The following is a 19,465-nucleotide window of genomic DNA, read 5'->3' on the forward strand; positions in this document are numbered from 1 at the left end:
ATTTATTCTCCCATATGGAGCTAACCAGGACAGTGTCCTTCTGTCACCCACCACTTGTACTGGGCCCACGCAGCAGTTTATACTCACATATGATATTGTTAAATATGTTATTCTCAGTACAACAGAGTATATATGTGAGCATAAACTGCCGGAATCCCCTAGGGAGTATCCCGATTTTGAAAACTGCACCCCTCAAAGAATTTATCAATTGGTGTAGTGAGCATTGTTTTTTTCTAGATGTGGATGCATAGCAGTTGGTGAGAAGAGAATATGTCAGATGTGCGATGTACATTGTACACCAAAATTCCCTGTTGCTTTACTATGATAGAGCGATCACTCTGGTGTCTATTCTCTCAGAATTTCTGAATTTGAGGTGTACCCTGATATACACTTATGCGCTCTCCTTCCTGCAGCAGACAGTTTATGTGGCGATGTTTGGGATTTTTTGTCATCACATTGTACAAGCTTTATTTATTTTTATTTTTTTTTGGTGATGTAGCCATATAAGGGCTTGGTTTTTGCAGGATGAGATACATTTTGTAGTGATACCATTTTGGGGTGTCTATAAACTTATCAACTACATTTTATTAACTCTATTTGTGGATTTAAAAAAATAAAATAAAATTATTCCATTGATTTTTACCATTTAAATGTTTGCTGTTTTGAGTAAAGCATAAGTAACATGTTAACCTTTATTCTATGGGTCAGTACACTTACAGAGATACCTGATGTATATTTTCTTTATTTTTTGCGGGACGAGCTGTACTTTTTATTGTTATTCTTTAGGGGCACATAGGATATGTGATTTTTTGATAACTTCTTATACCAAAGTTTGTGAGGTAAGATGGCGAATAATCATCCAGCTTTCCTTTTTTTTTTTTTTTTTAACCATGACTTCACTGTGCAAGTTAAATAATGTTTACATTTTATGGTTAGGTTTGTTACAGATGCAGTGATACATCTGCATTGTTTTTATTAATTTTTATTTTTATATATAGGAAAGGGCATTTCATTGCACGAAGGACTTTTTCATCCGCTGATTTCAGTTTAAAAACAACGGACACTTTGTGGACACCATATTATAGTGGATGGCCCCGAACAATGGACAGACAGCACTAGTTTGGAACTAGGGTGAGGGTTAACACCAGTGATCAGAGCTCAGCTCCAACCAGGGTGCTGGAGCAGGTTGTCAGGTATACAGTGTTTTGCCAAAGGGTTAATAAATTTAGGTATTTTCAGTAGTGGAGCAGGGGATGGACTCTGACAATTCACTTCTGGCCATGGATGCAGTTACACCTCTTGATACAGTTTAATTGGATTTCTTATAGTAAGTTATGAAAAGATTTGATTTTGGACAGAATTTTATAAAATGGGTGCAGATTCTGTACAGAAATCCATCGGCTAGGCTAAGGGTCAGTGGGGGATTGTGGGGAGTCGTTCACTATCTCTAGGGGCAATAGGCCCTATTGTTTGCATTATTTTTAGAACCATTGGTTAATATCAAAGGAAGCTGAGGGTATTTAGAAAAGAAGGATGTATGCGGATGACTTTTTTTTTTTTGTCAAATACAAAGGATTGTCTCCCTAGTGTGTTGAATACTGAGGAGATATTTGGTTACTTCTCGGGTTTGAGAATGAACTGGTTCAAATCTGTATTGATGCCGTTAGGCGCCCTTGCTTGGAGTGTGTGTGTGGGGGGGGATACGAAAGTTTCCAAATCTCTTAGGAGTAATTCCACTTTACAATAATTCATCCAGAATTATTCAGAATTCCAAAAAAATTTAGGATTTAAATCACAGTAGTTTTAAAGATTTTTTTTAGATTTATTAATTTGCATTGAAGGAAAAATATAATTTCAGTTACGGTATGTATAATTAAGACAACAGTCTCAGCATTTCTATGCAACAATCTCCAGTTGACATATACAATAAAAAGAAATCTGAAAGGAAAAAATATTTTATAACAATATTTTTGACTCTAAATTATGTCTTTTAGATGATCCTAATGGTTTCAGACACATACACAGACGTATAATAACTAAATACTTCAATCTCTTTTTATGGCTTGGAAATTAATAGATAAGTATTGGCTCACTGTAATAGAATGGAAAGCAATGCTAAATAATTGGGTTACTTGTAAAGAGATTAGGTTTGGACTGAATTTTAGGAAATGTTTGTTTTTGCAAAGAAGGGATTGGCATTTCCCTTTTTAAATTCATCCACCTTATGTAAATTAAGTCTTATTATCCAAGTCAGCGGTAACCTTTTATTTTCTCAAAGATTTAAAAAAAAAATGAATAAAGAAAAACTACCGGCAATTGTTAAAAGGGCACAGTGGGAATCAATGATGTATAATCATTTAGCATTTTGTGGTGGTGAAAGGTCTGTGCTATAGAGTGGGTGTTCTTTACTGCTAACATGTTAGTGATTTATAGAAAACTAAAGGCAATGGCATTCTACAGAGAACTGTTCTGCTTTTACTAAACATTACTATAGTTATACTTAACAAATTGTGGTCCTCTTACCTGGTATGGAGAGTGGAAGTGTTGGAACAAGCTCTGGTTTCTGCAGCATATTGCCACGGCATACATACCACTCATGGACTACAGGATATGTGTCTGGGGAACCTTACAATACAGAAAAGCAACAACTGATAAAACAAACTGAACTCACACTGTAAATAGTAACTTTATTTACTATAAGGAGTGCACATGTCAGTCACGCTTTATTAATAACACTCGATGGGACGGGACACATCTATCCCCAGCCCCCCACAGACCGGGAGCCAGCGGTGCACACACACCACCACTGACTCTTCTTCCCAAGTAACCGTCGGTCGTCTTGACCAATCTTTGTGGTTGTCTGAATCAGCCTGAACAAGACACCAGCAGTGTACCTTGTGTCCCTCCACAAATCAGAAACCCTTCCATGAAGTTTGTGGTTATTTTATCGGTTGGCCCATAAATACCACGTCCATGTGTGTTAAGAACCTCATTCCTACCTTGCAGCACACAGCATTACTGGAAAGATTAGGTTAAGGGCTGGGTGAGTAAGCCTTACCTTACCCAGTGATGTTGAAATAGAATTATCCTGCTGTTCTTACCTATCCCTGCTCACCCCCAATCCCGTAACCCAATTAACTTGATGCCTAGCTTTCACCCCAAGAACTTCCTTCTACCATTCCCTTACCTTCCTCCTCAGCATCAGTACCCATGTAACCAACTCCACATAGCACAAAGTAAATCCATCTAGACTATACTAACCTAAGTATCTCAATCTCCACACTATTCTCCTTTCTCCCTGGTATTTGTATGGCCATCGTTATATTTTCTTAAACCCAGGGATTAAACTAGTGATTAGGGAGCTCCACAGCAAAATTGTGAACGGAGCCCTCTATTAGCAGCTTTTTCTTCCTTTTTGTTATCTTCTATACATTTACAAATGACTACACATTCACAGATATATTTGGACAGTGACACAATCTTCATGATTTAGACTTTGTATGCCACTACATTGGATCTGAAGTGAAACAACTGAGATACAAATAAAGTGTGTACCTTCTAGTTTAATGAATGGGATTCAACAGAAGTTTCTTGTCGAACATTAAGGATTTGCAACCATTTTATTTATTTATTTTTTACAAAGCCTGCTCATTTCAGCTACTCAAAAGTAATTGGACAAATTAACATTACATAATATTAACAATAAAATGTCAATTTGTAATACATTGTAGAGAATCCTTTGCAGGCATTGACTACCTGAAGTCTGAAATCCATGGACATCATCAAACGCTGGGTTTCCTCCTTACGCTAGGTTCACACTAGCATTCGGCAGTCCGTTCCCAGGTTTCCGTCTTCTGCATGCAGAAGAAGGAAACCTGTCATGTCGAGTCCGGCCATGAGCGTTTTATGCTCTCCTCGGCGAAACCGTTTCTTTTTTAAATCGGACACAGAGTACTGCATGTCCGACTTAAAAAAAATGGTTTCGCCGCGGAGCGCATAAAACGCTCACCGGCGCACACGGCCGGACACCTTTCAAACCCATTCAAATGAATGGTATGAGAGAGTCCTGCAGCTTTAAATCTCCTGCTCTGTTTTGTGCAGGAAACGGAAACCTGCAAAATGGACTCCCGGGCGCAGATGTGAACGAGCCCTTTGTGGTATTTTGCTAGATCTTTATTGTAGCTGCCTTCAGTTGTTGCTTGTTTGTTGGTTTTTCAGTATTAAGTAAGTGAAAGGCATGCTCAAATGGGTTGACATCTGGTGATTGACTTAGCCATTGCAGAATACTCCACTTCTTTGCCTTAAGGGGGCGTTCACACTACCGTAAGCGTCCGACAACTAGTGTCCGCTGCTAATGTCCGTTCAAAATCTTGTGCGGACATTAGCAGCAGACACTAACTGTGTCCGTGACATTTTGCATTCATTTAAATGGATATTGGGTGCGTTCTTTTACAGTCCGTGTCTGTCCTTAACTGTCCGTTCCCAAAGATGTCCGACTTTTGAAGTGGACAGCAAAACCCGACATGTAGGTTTTTCTTCATCATGGAAAGGATTTACCCATGTTGACTTCCATTGATCAATCTAAATGTTAGGACCGAAAACACAGGACTGCGCTTCACCCGTTCGGATAAGGTTAAGTATAAAATTCATTGGGGTTCACACACAACGCGTTTCGAGTCGAAAGACTCTTTTTCAAGTGCATAAGAACTCTTCAACTTAAACACAGAAATAATTTTTTAGATTCCAATGGAAAAATTGCTTTGAATGATGAAAAGCAATTTTTCCATTGGAATCTAAAAATTATTTCTGTGTCTAAGTTGAAGAGTTCTTATGCACTTGAAAAAGAGTCTTTCGACTTGAAACGCGTTGTGTGTGAACCCCGATAAATTTTATACTTAACCTAATCAGAACGGGTGAAGCGCAGTCCTGTGTTTTCGGTCCTAACATTTACTTCTACACCACTGGTGATTGGGTACTGCAGCTGAACATCCCAGGGAGGAACCCCCTAGCAAATGGTTCCATTGCTTTACTGACAGTTGTGATCTCTCACAACTCAAAAAGGTGAGAGCAATCACTGCACTTGAATTATTTGCCACTTTATCAAATTTACTACACCATATACAGCGCGGTGCTGTTTTTCTTTTTTCTCTACATTGATCAATATAACACATCTTCTATCCTCTATACAAAGCTCTCAGCACAGACGCTCAGCAACCTGTCACAGGTCCTTCTGCCTCCATTTTTCCTCTTCACTAGATAGCTCCGCTACCTCATACAGTCACATGACAGTGGCTTCATCACAGGTCTGTCTTCAGCTGCTGTGTCCACTGTTCAGCTCCCCAAATATGAGCAGTGGAGTTGGTGTTTAGGTCCCATGATGTGCAGCAGGGACCCCAAGGCAGGTGCACGGTTTGTCCTATAGGTCCCCAGACACTGAGGGGGACCCATAACAGCTGCTCTGTACTGCTAGTGCCGTACATACACTCCTATTTAAGACATGTAGCCTGTTCGTCACTCTGACGTGTACAATAGCCTTCAGGAAACCTAAATAACAACTTCCTAGTATGGTAACGGTGTACTAATACACAAGTATTAAACAGTATGTTTGGTGCACTAATACACAAGGAATGTTAAAATGCCACAACTAATCTGAGAATCTCTCAAAGAACCTGGGATGTATGAATCTCTATACTAATAGAACATGAAATGATTTCCATGAGTGACAGGTTATATGTGACAATCTATCAGCCATAGTATAGCTGTGATAAAAATAAAACAATACAATGTTTCAAGAGGGATTTCAGTATAAAAAAGTGGCCTTGTTGATAGTAACAACCAAGGGCAGGTTCACATCTGCGTCCCGGTCTCCTCTATCAGGTTTCCGTCTCCTGCCCGAGAAACTGGACAGGAGACGGAAACCGGCAGTCACTTTTCAAACCCATTCATTTGAACAGGTTTGCAAAGTGTCCACCCGCGAGCTCCTGTGAGCATTTTGTGGTCTCTGTGGGAAACCGTTTTTTGTTTTTTTTAACTGGACACAAAGTCGTACATGCAGGACTTTGTGTCCGGTTAAAAAAGAAACGGTTTCGCCGCAGAGACCACAAAACGCTCACAGGCGCTCACGGGTGGACACTGTCTGCCGGGTTTCCGTCTCCTGTCTGCAGAAGACGGAAACCTGAAAGCAGAGACCGGGGCGCAGATGTGAACCCGCCCTAAAACTGGCATTTTCATTTTACATTGCGGTTCAGTAAGTTGATTGCTGTGCTGCTATGGACATCAAAGACTAGTATAATTTTCACAGATGCAGTGTGGAGCCCTGTATTTTTTGGGAGAATAGTTCAAGATTGTTGCCAAGAGTCCTCTCAGATTATGATCATTTCAGACTTTCCAGTTTTCATAGTAAAAAAAAAAAATCTCATCTACTTTGTTTATTTGAGTAATGCTTTAGGTTTCCGATCCACATAGATGGATAGTTTAGTGTTTTGTAGCCCCATCAACACTAATTGTATATTTCAGTGGGGTTTTGACAACAATTGCTAGAAACATGACTGAGCTTAACACATACATGAAAACACCTCAGTATATTCTTCCATTTCTTCTTTCAAGAGGAAAAGCATAAACAGAGCATGTTTTACTTACAGTGCAAGTCATTAACGCCTGTGTTATCCCGATGAAAGATAAGACATTTTCCTGCTCAAAGGGTTTACTTAACAATACAACAATTCCCTTTACAGCACTGAAGTTAGTCTCAGCTCTACAGACATAATAAGAAAACACTGATGTAAGTGCAAAGATATGCACTTGTCCCAAGAACAGCTATGTCTGCAGTTTCTTTTCAGACTTGTGTTAGTCACTGTGTGCCACCACCAATGGGTCTCATGTCTATGGCAAGACCAGGTGCAAATATAAAATATGGCATTACTTCGCTGCTATACAGGGGACGACTGAACCATTCACCTATTACTTCTAAATATCTCAAATGTATTAGACAGGCCTATGCTAGGTTCACATTAGCATTTGGGTTTCTCTTCTTCTGCTGGGGAACCCGAAAAATGAAACCCCTATCCGCTTAAAAAGCAGTTACCACGGAAAATAGTCTGCCAATCAGCTGAGAGAAAAACCTTGCTTGTAGGACTTTTATCTCCGCCTAAGCGGAATGAGGGACAGGGTCCCCAAACGCTAGTATGAACCTGACGTCACTTGGACAAAATGTGAATATGCTCTTAAAAACTGCATGAGATAAGGGTCTGCTTTATATTTCAAAGGAACAATGGCCTGTGTTTACTATTACAGATCAGCCCTATATTAGTGAATGAGTCTTAGCTGTAGTGTCAAACACAGCCCAATGACAAGACTGTGCAGTTAGGGTCCTTTCTCAAGGAAATTTACTTGAGAAAGGACCCTAGAGTTCCGAAACATTGTAATCTGTCATCATTATTAGTTAGCCATTAAAAAGGTATCAACTACTGAAGACTATCAAGTTTTTTGTTTTTTTATATTTCCTACCCACTGGCTAACACGGTACAAGAACAAACATTTTCCTTATACTGCTTAACTAAACAGTGGACTAAATGTTTGGGTCTTAAAGGGAGTCTTTTAGCAGTAAATTGGTTAGAAACTACAATACCTGGTAGTAGCGACTCTACAGTTTCCACATATGCCTCCATTATTCAGCTTTTTAAAGCGCCGCTTTCATGTAAATCACTGTTTTATTCATGAGCACATTAGGGAAAATGGGACATGTCTTAGTTTGCCTTTGGAAATTCAAAGCTGAACAGAATAACTACTGTCAGGGCGCCTTTTAAGTGCAGACGCAGGCAAGTGATCATATTTCCAGTTATATATGTTCATCACTGTAGAACCGATTTTGTAGACCAGAATTGAGTACATACATGTATACATGTTCTAAATGGGAAAGTTGTTGCTGCCTAACTACTCTGAAGGTGGATTATCTCCATCGAGAGGAAAACTGTATATGTTGATATCAAAAACTAGATCCTTCTTACCCTCCAATATCTGCCATTAGGGAAGAGTCAAGAAACCCCCAAACAAATCAGGGGAGCCAGCCAATAATAACCTATTGGATATGGCCAGCTTAAGGGTATAAGCATATTTGTTGCAGAAATTCTCTACAACTGAAAACAAGCATTCCATACATGTGAAATTGGTTGCTTCTACCACCCCTGGATACAATTCTGCAAGTCCATTCAGATGAATGTTACAAGCACAGAAATGTCTTCAACCATTCTGCCACATGTGTAGATAACCGAAACGCGTCAGTTCTTCTTATGTCTGTTTTAGAAAAGACTTGTATTTTCCATGAAATAATAAAACTGGAGCATCTTTACTTAGAACCTTTCCTTTGTTATTTGTGTACCATACTTCAATAAACTGGATGTAAAATAGGGCTGGACAATTATGACTTAAATCAAAATCAATATTAATTGAACATTTTACCTCAATTATAATTAATGAATGATTATTGTACGACACTCCCCCTTATGCAAGCCACCCCCATGCCACTGAATTCTGGTTTTTCATATTTCAGCAATTCTGATTGGACAGCATACAGTTCGTGATAAATCCTTTAGCCATTGGGAGTGTGAGACAGGGTGAAAATAATTGAAATAATGGCTGTGAGCAAGTTCACAATGATTAATTGAGCTGACTTTTGATTATGAATATTATTTCATTAATCGTACCATTAAAAATGGGAGCCCTGTTGGACGCTATCAGATTGTGCAAGGGAAAGATTAACACCCAGTTGTCAATTGAGTTATATATTTTCAGAAGGATTACCAGAGGAATAGCACCTGGTCTATAGAATCGGTAAGCTAAACCACTGAATCCAACTCTGAGCGCTCTATTTTTCCACACTTAGGCTCAGGCTTCTTCAAAAATGACTGTTTCTAATAAATTCTTGTTTGCAGAAAGGCAAGAAGCCTTAGAAGCAGAGATACTTCCTATTGATTTATTCTGGCTGAAGTGATAAAAGACATACTGACAGGAATTTAGAATGCGAGCCCTAAATGGAACAGTGACATCGTCTTTAAACTGCTAAGAAATATGTTGGCACTATACGTTAGGTTTACTTTAGTGTTCGTCTCTCCATCATTAGGGTCTGCATGGGGACCCAAAAGAAAGAGAGGCCGTCTGCTAAATAAAGCTGTTACCCGAGCACCTCATAGACTTTAATGGGGTCTGCTGGGTGTACGTTACTGGTTTCTGGTGGTTTTATACTGTAATCGGCGGAGAAAATAGTTCTCCATGCAGGACTTTTCTCTCCACCAATTTTAGACGGCCTCTACGTTTTTTTTGAAGAGGGTATAACAAATGGATAATAAACATATTATATATCACTGAATACTGTACTTACCATTACCAGTGCCGAGCAGAATGGCATAAATGTGCTGACGAGCAAGTCTATAGACCAAGGCTTGACCAGGGATGTCAGGATCATTTTCATCTTCCAAGGTATTACTGCAATCACTTTCTCCAAAGCAAAGAACATTGCAGATCATGACATTGTCTCCTTTCCAGTGTTCTTCTAATGCAATCTGTAAAGAACAAGAAAGACACATGAATCCGCTGCAGGCTACAAGTATTATCATGACAGCACACTACATACAGTCCTATGAAAAAGTTTGGGCACCCCTATTAATCTTAATCATTTTTAGTTCTAAATATTTTGGTGTTTGCAACAGCCATTTCAGTTTGATATATCTAATAACTGATCGACACAGTAATATTTCAGGATTGAAATGAGGTTTATTGTACTAACAGAAAATGCGCAATATGCATTAAACCAAAATTTGACCGGTGCAAAAATATGGGCACCTCAACAGAAAAGTGACATTAATATTTAGTACATCCTCCTTTTGCAAAGATAACAGCCTCTAGTCGCTTCCTGTAGCTTTTAATCAGTTCCTGGATCCTGGATGAAGGTATTTTGGACCATTTCTTTCTACAAAACAATTCAAGTTCAGATAAGTTTGATGGTCGCCGAACATGGACAGCCCGCTCTCAAATGATCTGAAAACAAAGATTGTTCAACATAGTTGTTCAGGGGAAGGATACAAAACGTTGTCTCAGAGATTTAACCTGTCAGTTTCCACTGTGAGGAACATAGTAAGGAAATGGAAGACCACAGGGACAGTTCTTGTTAAGCCCAGAAGTGGCAGGCCAAGAAAAATATCAGAAAGGCAGAGAAGAAGAATGGTGAGAACAGTCAAGGACAATCCACAGACCACCTCCAAAGAGCTGCAGCATCATCTTGCTGCAGATGGTGTCACTGTGCATCGGTCAACTATACAGCGCACTTTGCACAAATAGAAGCTGTATGGGAGAGTGATGAGAAAGAAGCCGTTTCTGCACGTACGCCACAAATAGAGTTGCCTGAGGTATGAAAAAGCACATTTGGACAAGGCAGCTTCATTTTGGAAACAAAAATTGAGTTGTTTGGTTATAAAAAAAGACGTTATGCATGGCGTCCAAAAAGAAACAGCATTCCAAGAAAAACACATGCTACCCACTGTAAAATTTGGTGGAGGTTCCATCATGCTTTGGGGCTGTGTGGCCAATGCCGGCATCGGGAATCTTGTTAAAGTTGAGGGTCGCATGGATTCCACTCAGTATCAGCAGATTCTTGAGAATAATGTTCAAGAATCAGTGACGAAGTTGAAGTTACGCCGGGGATGGATATTTCAGCAAGACAATGATCCAAAACACCGCTCCAAATCCTCAGGCATTCATGCAGAGGAACAATTACAATGTTCTGGAATGGCCATCCCAGTCCCCAGACCTGAATACCATTGAACATCTGTGGGATGATTTGAAGCGGGCTGTCCATGCTCGGCGACCATCTAACTTAACTGAACTTGAATTGTTTGTCCAAAATACCTTTATCCAGGAACTGATTAAAAGCTACAGGAAGCGACTAGAGGCTGTTATCTTTGCAAAAGGAGGATCTACTAAATATTAATGTCACTTTTCTGTTGAGGTGCCCATACTTTTGCACCGGTCAAATTTTGGTTTAATGCATATTGCACATTTTCTGTTAGTACAATAAACCTCATTTCAATCCTGAAATATTACTGTGTCCATCAGTTATTAGATATATCAAACTGAAATGGCTGTTGCAAATACCAAAATATTTAGAACTAAAAATGATTAAGATTAATAGGGGTGCCCAAACTTTTTCATAGGACTGTATCTACACTATATGACAGTGAGAGACAAGATGGTGTGAATGCAAAATAATTGAAATAACTGATGTGAGCAATTTCATAACAATTAACGGATCGGACTTTTAATCTCGATTATATTTTGATTCATTGCCCAACCCTAATGAAAACTGATAGGAATTTTTTTTCTTAATCTTAAAGAGAATTTGTCACCACTTTTTAACGTGTCTGCTGTAGTAAATACTTGCATTCACAACAATATACAGTAAAAATTCTGGAATATATTCTGCATTTGTATGTTTATTCCTGGCTATGACAATAGTCTCTTGTCAAGGGAGGGTGTCCCTACAAAGTCAGCTCTGACTGGACAGTGTCAGGATAGATTGTAGTGTGCAGAAGAACACACACAACTAGTAACACAAAATTAGCAATTTACCCATAGAAATGACAGTACAACCACATACTTTGAAAAGGATGGGGGGGGGGGCATTAAAAAGTGCACATATATAGTTAGGCCATAGAAACACCTCCTTCCATGACAAGAAGTATTTGAGCTTGAAAACTTGACACATTTAGGTTTCTAATAGTTGCACAATCTATAGATGTTTTCTATAGTCTGGGACCTACATGCTGGTACCACCTACTCCAGAATAATAGGAATTCCAACTCTATGTGTGTTTATGTATTATGTGCACCCTGATTCACAAAAAGGTTTTGTAGGAGCTGAAATATTGATTCATTTCTTTTCATGCTTTCATGTGGGATTTCATCTATCTTTAACTTCTGGCACCTGTTAATCTTCCAGGCTGTCATGCATGTAAAGACATGAAAGGCATTTCCAGCACAGGAGAGCTTTACAACCTGTCAAACATGACGAAGTAGTGGAAGTGAAGGTGCTCACAATACCTTTCCCCATACTAGGCAGGACAGACTTTGTTACTGTTTAATCTGCTCAGCTATGTCCGCAACATGTACGTCATCATAATCATTGCTTCATATCAGAGAGGGGACTGTGCTGAGTAGTATCATGTAGTATCATGCACTCTCAAGCCTGGAATATAGTCTAACTTTTATATTTTTATGTGTAGCTATGTAGTCATTTCTAAGATCTAGTGAATCACTGCAAACTGGAGTACAACAGGGAGGTGATAAACTGATTTCTTTATGCGGATTATGTTTCTGTTTGGGGGGTCCCCAAGCAGACCCAAGAACGGAAACCCATGCGCAGATGTGAGTAAAGCCTAAGACATGTTATTGTCATGCCACTGAAAAAGTAAGTAAGGAAATAAGCCTATCTTGTTTTATACAGCGGTACAGTTTTTGTGTCCCACAAAAAAGATGGACAGCAATATATCCGTTTTCTTTTTTTTTTTAATTAAGCCCTAATGTTAAGCCGTTGTATTGGCATCCATTTTTAGTGGATCTATTAAATGGATTTCAACGTATTAAAAGTTAACCCAAAGTCCTCACCAATAGGGCACCAACTGACGCCAGAGCACTCAGATTAACAAACTTTGCTTCCTTAATGTAATACAACATTTAAGTAAGCACAAAATCAATTATGTTGATAATAAAAAGTTCTGCAATGGTGTGAAACTAATACTACAACACAGTACAAATTACCTCTCCTTCAGGACCAAATACCGCCAGCACCACTAGAGTGGTAGGACAGCACAAAATGCCTCCTTAACAGTGCCACATGGTGCCACAATATTCCAACACTAACATAGTACAGTTTCAAATCTACACGTATTTGCCAACATTTGTAAACTCTCCAAGAAGAAAGTGCCAGTGGGGCGAATAGTTTTTTTTCCACCTAATTTTTTTTTTCAGGTCATGCCACTATTTAAAGGTTAAAAATATGAACAAAATAATTCACACTATTTTGTCATGCTCCTCGTCATATTTTCCACAGGTCTGCTGCACATACTTCCTGGCGCCCCCTGAGTGGCTGGCTGCCTGATACAGAGCTCCAAGCTGGGAGCAACCTTTATCTTTCCTTTCTCACTCTTTTTCTCTGTATCTTCAAGAATTCTGTAACCAAGCAAACTAGCACTATGAATTAGCAACTATAAATCGAATGGAAGATCCTGTGGAGTATTTTGTTCCTTTTGTTTCTATTGTTAAGCATGGACAATGACTCAAGACCTGGAGTTTTTCCTGTGCACATGTGCCTGTTACCATCCCCCCAGGAGCTAAGGACAGCATGGACACCATGTGGCATGGAGGAGAAACCTACATGGAAGTGTGGACTTCTTCTTTTCAAGGAGATGATTTTTGGAGTCTATTTCTGATGTGTGAAGATGCCTACAGCTGACTGGTATTTCTTTCTTTTACTGTGGACACGTGGGACTCTGTTACAACCTGGGAACCTACCATCACCCACCTACCCATGTGTTTATGGAAGCTTGGCAAGAGAGCAGCACCATGTATACCTGGATGGCTTTAGACTCTTTTGGGCAGTAGAACACAGTGGTAAGGAGGGAGGAGGAGGGCTTGTGATGAAGGATATTTGGGGCATTTTTTTGTGGTTAATGGACAATAGCGCTGATGCAAGATAATGAACTATCAGCTGTGAGCATGAGATCTCACCACCTACCAAAGGAACTGCCACATGTTATCATGATAGCTGCATATGTCCCCCACCTCTGCAAAAAAAAACAAAAAAAAACGTTTTTTGCCTGTTATATCTACATGCTGTGACCCCCTCCTCATGTCCTCCAACCACGGTCGGGCTGTATTATTAACATCACTTCACACAGAGAACTAAATGATCCTGCAGTGTGTCTGTGTTTCTTTCATTTTAGTTGCTATGATTCCTAGGATTTCTCTTTCTGCCATGAGCTTGTATGTATTTTTCTCTCTTGTTATATACTACTGTACCATCTATGAAACTGTATGGCAGCATTCACACTGAGTAACGCTGGCGTTTTTTGTGCTTATTTTGGCACGTAGCGCCGCGTTAACGCTGCACAACGCCACCGCAAAATAGCGCGGCGCAAACGCGGCGTTACATGCCAAAATAAGCACAAAAAACGCCAGTGTTACTCAGTGTGAATGCTGCCTATCACTGAAATTTCCCCATTGTGGGACTATTAAAGGATTATCTTATCTTATATCCTCCATATTTTATCCATGACCACTAACCCTGTCTATGTCCCCTTCTGGTCCAATCAGGTCCCTTTCTGCTCCCACAGGACAACAGTGCTTTTCTTTATATAACACAAAGTATATAACCTGCCCTAAGTGACCCATACATTTTTTTGTGCCCTCAAACCTTAGTGGACCACACAGGGTGCCTCCCTGGTACCCCCACACAGTATAATGCAACCCTTGTGGCCCTACACAGTATAATCCTCCCTGGGTAGCCACACTGTAAAATACCCATAGTGTTCCTACAGTATATAATGCCCCCTTTACGGTCACTCACAGTATAATGTCCCATTAGTAGTCGCACACAATATAATGATTATACCAAGTGAGTGAAATGAATGATTTGAGCCACTTTATGTGACCATGTATTTCGAGTGGTCCAAATGTACCCTCACAGGGGTTTTGTTAATATCTGCTTTATGAGTCATTGTACAGCTTCAGTGGAAAAGTATTTATTATTTTCATTAATGTAATACTATGTTTGTACGGTATGTATGGACATACATTCTCATGAGACAATGTCAGAGAATTATTATTGTTGACTTCAATATAGATAGCTTAAACCAGGGAGGCATTTGTACAGACCATTAAAAACCTAGAATTAGTAATTAGTACTCGGATTCTAAGGAAGCCCTCCATGACAGCACTACCTGAAGGTTGAATACGATCCCCCTATTAGGGACAGGAAAAAGCACACAATAGGTTAACCCATTCCAGCCTTAAAAATATGGTTAATCTGTCTTATAATGGGGACCTTTATAAATGGTAGGAAAGTTCTTTAAGTCATTATTACACCCTAGTTAGGGCGTTTTTAAGAAACTAGAATTAGTACTTACCAGTAATTTGGTTTTAGGGTATCCCTCCATCACAGCACCCTTATATTCCCCTCCTTTATATGCTGATTAAATTTATGGAAAAATATGGAATGAATCCAGAACCACAAATAGAATTTAAAAAAAAAATCATAAAACTTTTATTAATCATGTCTTCATTTAAAATCATGATACACATGCCAAACAAAAAATCCCAAAACAGTGAAAAACTCCAAGGAAACACATGACAAAACAAATTACAAAACTAGAAAAGATTTAGGCTTGCACGTTTTGACGCATGAGTCCCTTAGTCATAGCAGTTTTTCACTGTTTTGAGATTTTTTGTTTGGCATGCGTATCATGATTTTTAATGAAGACATGATTATTAAAAGCTAAGTTTTATGATTTTTTTTTTTGTGGTGCTGGATTCATTCCTTATTTCTCCACAGTTTTGTTCGTACCCTTTAACTGAGGGGTTGAATTTCCATGCACCGATATGTGGTATACTACATGAGTATGTCATGGAGCTGTGAGATCACGTCTGACACTAGGCTCACACTAGCATTGGATTTCCATCTGTCGGGTCCACATGGGAACCTGAAAGACATAAACTCTATAGGCTTAAAAAGCGGTTACACGCTGAAACCTGCGGACCATATAGTCTATAAACAGCAGAGAGAGAAGTCCTCCTTGCAGAACTATTCTCTCTGGTGATTCTAAGCAGAATATGGGGCAGGGCCTCGTACAGAAGCTCAAATGCTAATGTGAACTTAGCGTAATATGTTTATGAAGTTGTATGTGGCATACAGTCCAACATATTTATAAGGCGGTTCTTTTCAGTATGCTCAGGGGGGGAGGTGGAGGAAGGGCTATTTAACCTCGTGTGATTTTTCGTGCTCCTATTAGGAGGAGGGGAATCAACCTCTAGCTGGTGCTGTTATGGAGGGAGTTTTTTCAAAAAACTGGTACATTTTAAGATTCCAATTATCCATCCTTTTCTAAACTATCCAGTAAGACACACTAAGTCTAAACCACATAATAAATCTGTCCAAAGGACGCACACCAATTTTTAGATGCAATTTGAGCCAGAATTTAGGAACATATTGTTAGTAAATCACCCCCAATTGGTTTGCTAAGGGTTAATTCACACGCAATTACGCGTGTGCATATTCCGTCGCAACAACCACAATGGGTTGCCAGTGCAGTACACAGCATCCCGTCACGGCTTTCCGCTCCGGATTAGGCCCAAATGAATGGGCCTAGTCCGGAGGGTGCTGCCGTGAGGCGGACACTGTGGCTGATTCAGCTGCGGAATCTGCCTGAAGAAAGGGCAGCTCCTTTCCACTAGTGGAAAAAAGAACGCCAGAGGTCTAAATAGACCACCAATTTGAGGAGGCAGATTATTACATGGATTCCATGCCAAAATCCACCCCCTCTTGTCCCGTGTGAATGGGGCCTAATGGATTACGGTGGTTTAGTAATAACACAAGGTATGTGCAAACTTTACAGCTACAAAACACTGTATACATTACCTGTACAATCTCCTGATCCTTACAAACATATGATCCTGACTTGCCAATGCAGTTTTGACAGGACTGTGAAGTTGACGATATCCAAGGACAATTTTGTTGCGGTAGAACATATGACTGTATCCCTTTCTCCAAAAACGTCATATCAAATCTTGGAGGCAGTATCTTTTTTAACTCTTCAAGACCATTTGGCGAAAGCTGTATCTTAGAAATAAAAGTAGCCACAGCCCTGATGACAATGGCCCTCTTGTTATGTTCAATATTTAGTGATCTATATGCAGCAACACATTGCTTGTGAAACTGTTCCATCATGTTTTCTGGGACTACGTCATTGCCAAGAAGACAAGCAAGAAGTGGCAAGTCTTCTAGACGAAGGCCCAATTCTCCACAGAAACTTTCCCTTGAATACATCAAAGTGACAAGCTTGTCCAAGCGGAGTTTATTAATGGAAAAGTATGGGACTGTGTTAAAGATGAGATAGTCACTATCTTCCCCTAAAATTCCAAGACAGTTGTTTTTTAGAGCATAAGCAGCTACCTCATAATCTCCTTCAACTTGTGAGCAAATTATTTCCTGACCAAGAGTCTTCAAGGCAAATCGTGTAAACGTAGATATTCCTGATGGTATAAAGAACATATTGCGGCCAGGCTGACGTCTATTGGACTTAAGAAAATTAAATATTTTTGACACTTCATTACTGTCACGCATTCGTCGCTTGACCCATTCTGCTCGTTTCTTTTGTTCGATGACGCCATCAAAAACAAACACTAATCGAATTCCAGCATTTGTAAATGCTGCAATAAAGTCCTGTAAATTGCTAAGATATTCCTTCCACTGTCCTCCATGAATCCAGTCATCTGGTGTGTACCAGGTACGCAGACATCCCATTGCATCAATAACAATGGTAGGAACACAATCTGGATATAAAGACTTGTGTCTTGTGGCCATAGTCTTTAGGCTGACCATGCTACAAACATTGAGACATGAATTCTGTGCAAAGCCCTGCAGTCCTTTGATACCCATTGCTGGCAAAACACTTTGGAAACAAATCTATTAAGTAAAAAAGAATATAGTTAATATATATAAATATATTTTATGAAAAAGGAGTCAAATGATTTAGATTTACCAAAAGACTCTAAGCACTTGGTAGGTCACTTAAGCATATGCTCAGATACTTTGGATGCTGATCTTCATTCATTCCTTCATTATGAAAAATAGCTTATAAGTACCACAAGGGTGGTTCAATTCCCCGGCAAGTACTCAGGGTGTTGTTTGTAAGCCTTGCCTAACAGTGATCTGAAGTTATTGCTATCCTTTGAAAAATGAGACTTGGATTTGAAATGGGGCTGGAAATAGGACCACCCATGTGACACTTCCTACCTAATTTGCACCATCAAAATTATATGAATGCAATACAGATATACATTTATGTATACAATTATCTATAAATGATACAACGTGTGTTGCTCAGTGTCCTACCAAAACTTGTAGTCATTTGATAGAATTATACTATTGGACAGAAGACATAAAGGACACGTATAGACAGGTAGCATTTGATAGCAGCTGCCTAAAGAGCTGATTCAATTATTCAACCAGCGCTGTGGAGTCAGAATCAATTGTGGCTGGAGTTGGAGTGAGAAAAAAAAGGCACAGACTTAAAATAATTGTTTCAGACATATATTGAGAGACAAATGTTACTGCTTTTATAATGAAAAGTTAAGTAACATCCATTGACCTCGTCCCTCATAGGATATATCAAAGCATATTAACAGTAGCAAACTGATGGACACCAATGGAGTGCCTTCAGTCGTAGTCCTATGAACATGATGGAAGCTTTCTTGTATATACAACTTTTTTCTTCTGTCATAAAAGGAAAAAACATGCTGGAAGAAAGCTTCTGTCATGTGTTTCCTCCACCAACTTCAGTTCTTAGCATATGTTAATAGCTGATTCTAGCAGTTGCAATTTTTACTCTAGCCCCCACCATTCCAGAGCATCAGTTCTGTTAGTTTTGGTACCCTATATGGTATTTAGACTCTGTACTGTCAGGAGAGCGGAGTCAGGCAGGAGCAGACAAATGGTGTGATCAAGCACCAAAACTAACTGCTTTTCTTGCTAGGACACCATGGGGGCTAGAGACAATATTCCAAATGTTCCGGAATTAGTGGAGCAGTGCCGATTAACAGATGCTGAGAATTTGAATTGGTGGAGGTGGTGAAAGTCCTCTTTAATGTCTGTTGTTTTCATCCCATGACAGTCTGTGGGTTGTAGAAAAGTAGAGGAGTTCTTGGTTCAGCCTACCAACATTTTTTGTTCTCATGAACCAGGCACATGAATCTATAGCACTACTTACGTCCTCCATGTTCTTTGTAATAAATTGTTGGCCAACTCAGAAAGAGTTGGTTTCAGGTTACTCAGGCAGGCATTTTAAGAATGGCAATAAATAAGTGACAAGGGAGTTGTAATATTTTGCTATTCTATACAGGTATAGCATAGAAGAGTATCACTGGGTATAAACAGCAAAATCAGCATAAAGCCTCATTCATCCAGACCATTTGAGACCCAAAGACTGTTGTATCCCGAATAGACCCTAGACTCCCTTCAGTCCTGTCATTTGAGCAACGCCCCTTTTAAAGTAAACCAGGGAGTTTTCCCTCATTTAGAGCAGACAGAGAGCTTGTAAATGATCAGTAAAACACATTAGAAAGTTGCCTAATGTGTAACACAATCACTTAGCTCTATAAAGTTTCCTGAATTCTTTCCCGTATATTTTCTGTACATCTATAGC

General features: G+C 39.5%; 1 protein-coding gene across 1 annotated transcript in view; it reads right to left on the reverse strand.

Annotated features, from left to right (window-relative positions):
• Positions 1-19,465, reverse strand: part of FAM120B (family with sequence similarity 120 member B) — a 131,973-nt gene that overhangs the window by 110,653 nt on the left and 1,855 nt on the right. Inside the window, exons 2-4 of the mRNA XM_075267771.1 lie at positions 16,681-17,727; positions 9,377-9,557; positions 2,524-2,625 (exon numbers count right to left, since the gene is read on the reverse strand). Of these exons, the coding sequence (XP_075123872.1) occupies positions 2,524-2,625; positions 9,377-9,557; positions 16,681-17,700 (1,303 nt within the window). The 5' untranslated portion in view covers positions 17,701-17,727. The remainder of the gene's footprint in view (positions 1-2,523; positions 2,626-9,376; positions 9,558-16,680; positions 17,728-19,465) is intronic.

The sequence above is a fragment of the Leptodactylus fuscus genome, chromosome 3 (assembly GCF_031893055.1).
Source record: "Leptodactylus fuscus isolate aLepFus1 chromosome 3, aLepFus1.hap2, whole genome shotgun sequence".
Classification (NCBI taxonomy): Eukaryota; Metazoa; Chordata; class Amphibia; order Anura; family Leptodactylidae; genus Leptodactylus; species Leptodactylus fuscus.